The 7,500-nt window shown below is 39.6% G+C and overlaps 2 protein-coding genes across 2 annotated transcripts in view; one reads left to right on the plus strand and one right to left on the minus strand.

Moving 5' to 3' along the window:
• Window positions 1–7,500, minus strand: part of LOC135197819 (uncharacterized) — a 68,546-nt gene that overhangs the window by 53,229 nt on the left and 7,817 nt on the right. The gene's annotated exons all lie outside the window — the stretch shown is intronic.
• LOC135197753 (alkaline phosphatase-like) overlaps window positions 2,994–7,500 on the plus strand; it is a 17,406-nt gene continuing 12,899 nt past the window's right edge. The window contains exons 1-3 of the mRNA XM_064224872.1: window positions 2,994–3,149; window positions 5,204–5,295; window positions 6,837–7,057. Coding sequence (XP_064080942.1) covers window positions 5,211–5,295; window positions 6,837–7,057 — 306 coding nt within the window. The 5' untranslated portion in view covers window positions 2,994–3,149; window positions 5,204–5,210. The remainder of the gene's footprint in view (window positions 3,150–5,203; window positions 5,296–6,836; window positions 7,058–7,500) is intronic.

A 7,500-nucleotide genomic window follows, 5' to 3' on the forward strand; every position in this document is an offset into this window, starting at 1 on the left:
ACAAACACGCAAACACAATATATATATATAAATTACTCATCTATATTTAAACCAATTTCCCAAAATACCTTGCTTTTTGTGCAACCGCTCTTCGCAATTGCAAAGAGATAACAATTGTGCAACTCGAAGCATGGGAACAAACGGGACAAACGTGACCTTGTTTGCATACACAAGGTAAACAGAGCATGACCTCATGGTTTAGCAAGAGGCTTTCTTACTTTTTTTTTCCTTTTAAAGGGTTGATATTGACCGGCTCGAATCAGCAGACCTTCCGGTGTATTACTTATCTTATACACAAAGGGAGTTCATTTATCTATACGTTTGGAATATAAAGTTTTAGTGTTTGTTGCTTCGAAATTTACCTTCAGAATGTTTCAAGCACAGCTTGAGATGACTTGAATTTTTCCAGTATTTATAGCAGACTATTATTTATGTTTTTTTCTAACCTAGTCTGGAGCGGGTTTTATGATATATCAATTATATAAAACCGGTTCTGCGTCTTGTTCAGGAATTTATGAAGCTGTAATAACTAATATTCTTCCGCAATGAACGATTTCCCTATTGAGTAAATTTATGCTGTAACTAAAACCATTCAGACAAATAGATAGATATAGAGATAGATAGATAGACAGATAGGTGTATTAATACATGTATCCATGATCTCAAATATTCTTAGCAAAATAATATTTTTCATTCAGTCGTAGACTAATGGTAAACACACACACAAACATATATATATATATATATATATATATATATATATATATATATATATATATATGTATGATGTATGTATGTATGTATGTATATACATATTTGTGTGTGCGTGTATGTTGTCTTATTCTACGATAAATTATTAATATTCTCATGGTACTCTTAAAAATCACTCACATTATTTATACATTTATATATACGTTATATATATATCGTTATATATACTATATATATATAGTATATATAGATATATATATATATATATATATATATTATATATGTGCGTGTGTGTGTGTGTATGCAAATGACATCAACACATTGCATGGAATCCTACGCATGACACGTTAACCTTGTTGCGTGTTCGACTGTGCTTGGATATGGACTTCGAGGCAACGTTTAGTATTCTCTCTCTCTCTCTCTCTCTGCCAGTCTTGTGCATATTAATATACAGAAGCACATTCAAGCAAGTGCATATTCTCGCACTCTCTCCATCTCTCTCACGCAAGCGCACTTACAAAAATATTTATACATATGTACACACACATACATAAATGCACGCTAACACAGAAAATCATTACTAAGAAGCAGCAAGAGAATGCATATAGTCCTAATTAAAAAAATTCCTTGTTTACCATTGTTCTCTAAATATGGTATATTCATTATTATTATTATCATTATTATTATTATTATTATTATTATCATCATCATTATTATTATTATTATTATTATTATTAACACAGGCTAATATATCAACAATTTTCTTAATGATACAATATTCTTTCACTTGCAGTAACCATTACTTCATAATGCTTTTCAACATAAGCTGAGTATGCAATACGTCCACCCACAATAACCCTTTATTTTTTTTTCATCATAATTTGCAATCATTCATTCCAAAGTGAATCGATGATGTCAAATCCCGTGTGACGTCAATCACTGACAAACTCATGTCAAGGTTCCCACTTACCATAATTCTGTCACGAATGAAGTAAAATATTTACTTTTACGGGAATTTTCCCCCGAGCTTGATCCGTGAAACACTCACGCTTATGACATTCAGGAGGTTTTGAATTTTATTTATGAAAAAAAAAAATGCCGACCTTTTATTCATGAAGCTTCGGCATTTGACGGAATTGTTAACGGTTTATTGTTTAAGGAGATGAACACCGTTGGGATGATCACACACACACACACACAGAGACAGATAGACAGAGAGAAGTGTATGTCAATAGGCCACACTTTGTCACTGATGGTTAACGCTTGTAATTCAAGAAAATCAACATCGCTGATATAATCATAGACAGACAGACAAACAGACAGAGGTGTATGTCAATAGGTCACACTTTATCACCAATTCACCTTTACTGCTCTTTGATATCACAGATGTCAGTCGAAACCCGTTGGGCTGAGTTATGTTGGATAAGTTCGTTGACCTCGCAAGATGTATTTATTCACTCTTGTCAAACAAGAGTGGTGGTGGTGGGTGGGGGAAGGGAGGGGGACCTGCCGCTTTGAGGGAGGGGGTGCGTTGGGGGACATATAACCTCCGATCACCAGGGATGAGATTCTCGATACATTCTAGTAATGCAAGATGTTCAGTGTTACGCAAAGAATAACGTCAATACAAATTCCTCGTGTCATCAGTAAGCAACTGAGACTTAATTTCCACTAAATAAGATAAAATTTGAGACATTTCTGATTAATTAAACGTTTGCGTTAATGAATTATGGCTTCAGTAAATCTAAACCGAAAACTTGAAAGAGGAAGAGATCTGCTTATAGATGTTCAATGTCTCTCTTCACATACAGACAAAATGAGTCTTTAAACAAAATCAGACCAAAACCACTGAGAAGTCATCATCACCTTGAACTGAAGGTGAGATAGAATCATCGTTTGTAAATTAACGCAGTGTATTTCCCGCAGGCGAAGGCCACAACGGAGGAAAGAAGACCAGATGACGTCACGAATCCCCGAAGGCCCAACGTATGAACCTTTTCATCTCGCCTATCATTCCTTCCATTTTTTTAATGATCACCCATGACGGCTACATCCCACCTGCGGGGTGTGACATGGTAAGAGGAGGGGTACGACGACCCCGGGGGCAATTGTCAGCAATCAGTGGTGTTATTGACCACCTCGTCCAATGCCAAGCATAGGCACCGCCTCCAGGAGGACACGGCTTCTCCTTCGCGCCTCCCCTTTCTCTGGCTCGCCGACCGCCCCTCGACCCTACGGGCCAAGGCGGTGTGGCCCGTTTGAGTATAAGAAAGAGGCCTTCCGAGTCTGTCCTTTCAGTCGTGGACAGCCGATCGACCTCTTCTCGCCTTCTGCTTTTTGCCGCGAAGACGAGGATCATAGAAGTGTCTCTATAGTGCCGAAGGAAGGCGTCTCCGTCCGACCGTCGGTTTTTGTATTTCGTGGTCGCCTTCGTCAAGGTGAATATTGCTTGCATGGAGGTGTTTTGAAAGCTATGAAAGTTTGTCGCTCATATACAACTCTAAGTGGTTTGCTGTGAAGACGAGGCGAAGTGGAATTAATCCTATCGTTTCAATCGAAAGTACGAAGGTCAGCAAGAACTGCAATTTATTAATCTGGCTGCCTTGGTAATGCTTTCTGCTTTGCTTGTGTAAAATTTACACAAGCATGAGAGTGCGAGTTCACGGTTCGTTTGCTTTCGCATGTGACTCCAGATGAAGCCTGGTTTTTTGCATATGTGTGGATGGATTGTGTGGATTAATGTAGGTATGTGCGCTAATGGCTCAGGTGTTTGAACTGATTAGTCCCGAGCGTTTGCCGAATTTCAGACGAAGCAAGGTGATCCTGTGTTAAAGACAGTCCTTGATTTTTTTTTGCCCTTTGGATTAAGAACTGTATATGTATGTGGTTTAGCGTGTGAAAGTAAGCGGAATATCTTTGTTTTTCTTGGGGAACACAGGATTAAGCAATAGAAAAATGTGCATGATTTTCATAAAAAAAATAAAACATATTTAGTCTCGTAATTCACATCATATATATAGAATATCAGCATAAACTGCGCTGGTTATCGTATATTTGTGTATAGATAGCAAGTAGTAGGTAATATTATCACCAACACTCTTGACCTATTGTTTTTTTTTGGGGGGGGGGTTGCTAAACACCGCAGGCTTCTGTTTTCTTTTTTTATATATTCCCAGAATTAACCAAATATTCACGAAGGTAATGTAAAAACCAATTCCTTTAAGGTTATAACAACAGACTGATACATTATGTACAACTGAAATCAATAGTATGCATGTCCTTCAGCATAAAGACCATTGGAACCTGACACTAATTACCATTTTGTTCGCTGAAGGCATAATTAACCTGTTCGGGGGCGCCACTAAAAAGAAAGTTAACCCCCTTATGACGAACGTATAGTAGCGGTTATTTTGTTTGTTTGTTTGTATGGTGTTTTTACGTTCCATGGAACCAGTGGTTATTCAGCAACGGGACAAACGGCTTTACGTGACTTCCGAACCACGCCGAGAGTGAATTTCTATCACCAGAAATACACATCTCTCACTCCTCAATGGAATGGCCGAGAATCGAAGTATGTATATCTTAGTTTTACCAGACCACTGAGGTGATTAACAGCTCTCTTAGGGCTGGCCCGAAGGATTAGGTATTTTTACGTGACTAGGAACCAATTGGTTACCTAGCAACGGGACCTACAACTTATTGTGGGATCCGAACCACATTGTATCGAGAAATGAATTTCTATCACCAGAAATAAATTCCTCTGGTTCCGCGTTGGCCGAGCCGAGAATCGAACCTCGGACCACCAGATTGGTAGCCGAGCGCGAAATGCACTCGGCCAACGTGGAACTTTCCGAGAATCGAACTCGCGACCATCGGTTATACATTCATTTCTTTGTCAATTCTCTGCAAAAAAAAATTCCAAAATCGACCGTGATCCGGCTCGCTGATCTAAATAGAGCAAAGCCTCCTCGATCGGTTTTGTAATTTTAAACGGCCAGACTCGGCGGCGGACAGAGCCAAGAACTGATTAGTCAATAAACGAGGTTGAACTCGTTGGGCCACAGCGGGTTTTACCTGGCCGGCACTTACCTGCTTTTTCCCTTTATCAAGATCAAGTTCGGTGAAGGTCATTCGTTCATTTGGAACATTCTGTTCCGAATGAGAATGAGTCTTATCTATAGCTTTCCTTTTTTTTTTTTCTTCTAGGTGATTCGGTTAGTTGAGGGTGAATACTGGTGAACTTTGTTCTAAGAAATATCTTCGTACTTTGCGAACCTACAGAATTTCATTGAGAATTCTATATCACACACGGACGAAGGTGTTCGCATTGCAAAATTGAGTGTGGCAGTTGTTGAGGCTTTCGATAAACTTATCAGCTACTGAAGTGATTCTTATATACCTATTTATTTTCACACACATCATGTAGCTCAGTTTTTTTATGTTTTTTTTTAAATGTTTTTTTTTTTGCATCTGTTGTTACTACGTCTTTCAGAACAGAGATGTTGCAACGAACCTGGAGAGAGGTGATATGGATCGTACTATTCATTGCCGCGGCTACCACGGCCAAGAAACGCTCACTTGAAGGTAATTATGTCTTTTACGAGCCCATTATTATGACGTGCTACCTTTCAACGTCTTCTATACTTAAGTGGCTTTTTTTAATGGTTAACAAAACTCAAATTGCATGTAAGTTAGAATGAGATTTTAGAGAAACTGAAATTGGTTTTTCAAGTTGATGCTTACATGGAAATATGGTAAAAAAGAAAAAAAGGTTACAGTTAGGTTTTAAGGCCGTATTTCAAGTTACATGCGTGTTGTGGCCTTCGTTTCTCAGTAGAAATGTTTCCCTTTCTTTCTTTTTTTTCTTTGCGTTCAGTTAATCTCTCTCTCTCTCTCTCTCTCTGTTTATGTGTGTGTCTGTGCGTGCGTGAGCGCACATAACGACTCTCCTTCTCTCTCTCTCTCTCTTTGCTACGCAACGATTCTTTATCTCTCTCTCTGCTACACAACAAATCTCTCGCTCTTTCTCTCTTTGCTACACACTGATTCTATCTCTCTCTCTCTCTCTCTCTCCTACACAACAAACCTCTCTCTCTCTCTCTCTTTGCTACACACTGATTCTCTATCTCTCTCTCTCTCTGCTACACAACCAATCTCTCTCTCTCTCTCTTTGCTACACACTGATTCTCTTTCTCTGTCTTTCTTTGCTGCACACTGATTCTCTATCTTTCTTGCTACACTGATTCTTCAATCTCTCTCTCTACTATACAACGAACCTCTCTCTTTTGCTACAACAACGACTTCTCTCTCTCTCTCTGCTACACAACGCTCTCTCTCTCTCTCTTTGCTACACACTGATTCTCTATCTCTCTCTCTACTATACAACGAATCTCTCTCTTTGCTACCACACAATCGATCTCTATCTCTCTCTTTCTGCTACACAACGCTCTCTCTCCTCTCTCTTTGCTACACAACTATTCTCTATCTCTCTCTCTACTATACAACAACCTCTCGAAACTTCTCTCTTTGCTACACAACGATTCTCTCTTCTCTCTTTTCTATGTCCAACTCTCTCTCGCTACACAACTGATTCTCTAATATCTTCTCTTCTCTCTTTGCCTGACCCACCATGATTCTCTAATCTCTCTCCGAAACCACAACAAAACCTCTCGCCTCTCTCTCTCTTTGCTACACAACTGCTTTCTATCCTCTCTCTCCTACCCAAAACTAAACCTCCTCTCTCTCATCTTTTGCTACACACTGATTCCTCTATCTCTCCTCCTGTCTCTAGCTACACAAACCAAATCTCTCTCTCTCTCTCTTTGCTACACACTGATTCTCTTTCTCTGTCTTTCTTTGCTGCACACTGATTCTCTATTTTTCTTTGCTACACACTGATTCTCAATCTCTCTCTCTACTATACAACGAACCTCTCTCTCTTTGCTACACAACGATTCTCTATCTCTCTCTCTGCTACACAACGCTCTCTCTCTCTCTCTCTTTGCTACACACTGATTCTCTATCTCTCTCTCTCTCTCTGATACACAACGAATCTGTGTGTGTGTGTGTGTGTGCGCTACAACGACCTAGAGTTAACCCCTGACCACATCTGCTTCCAACGCCAGGTCGCCAGCACTGGTGGGACTTGGCCCAGAACGAGATCTTGGCCGCCCTGAACGTCCGCGAGAACTGGAACGTCGCAAAGAACGTCATCCTGTTTTTGGGCGACGGGATGGGCGTCACCGTCAACACCGCCGGCAGGATCTACAAAGGGCAGAAGAAGAACATGAACGGGGAGGAAGGATTCCTCACTTGGGAAAGATTCCCCGATGCTGCTCTGCTGAAGGTCGGTTGATATTATTATTATTATTATTATTATTTAGGGGAGGGGGCGGAAGGGGTCGGTGAGTGGGTGGGTTCTGGCTGTAGGTGAGAGGGTCTGTTTTATGTTCTTTTGATTGTATTCCATTTATCTATTTTATCTTTTATCTATCAATTACGATTTTTTTTGAGGAGGAGGATGGGTAGAAGAGAAGGCTTAAGAATGTCAATTTTGACGTTTTTCCTACATTCTTTCATGCTTGCCTCACTGTTCTCTCGTTTCTTCTTATTCCTTTATTCTGAGTAGCCTGATTGTATTGAAAATCTTCGTCAGCTTTTCCAGAAATTTATTTTTTTGAGGGCTGGTGGATTTCTCTTCTCCATTCGAAACATTTCCCTGATATGTTGCTATATTTTTTCATAATCTTTGATGGTTCACATTTAGATATACTACTTTTAATGGCTTTG

This window comes from Macrobrachium nipponense, chromosome 11 (assembly GCF_015104395.2).
Source record: "Macrobrachium nipponense isolate FS-2020 chromosome 11, ASM1510439v2, whole genome shotgun sequence".
Taxonomy (NCBI): Eukaryota; Metazoa; Arthropoda; class Malacostraca; order Decapoda; family Palaemonidae; genus Macrobrachium; species Macrobrachium nipponense.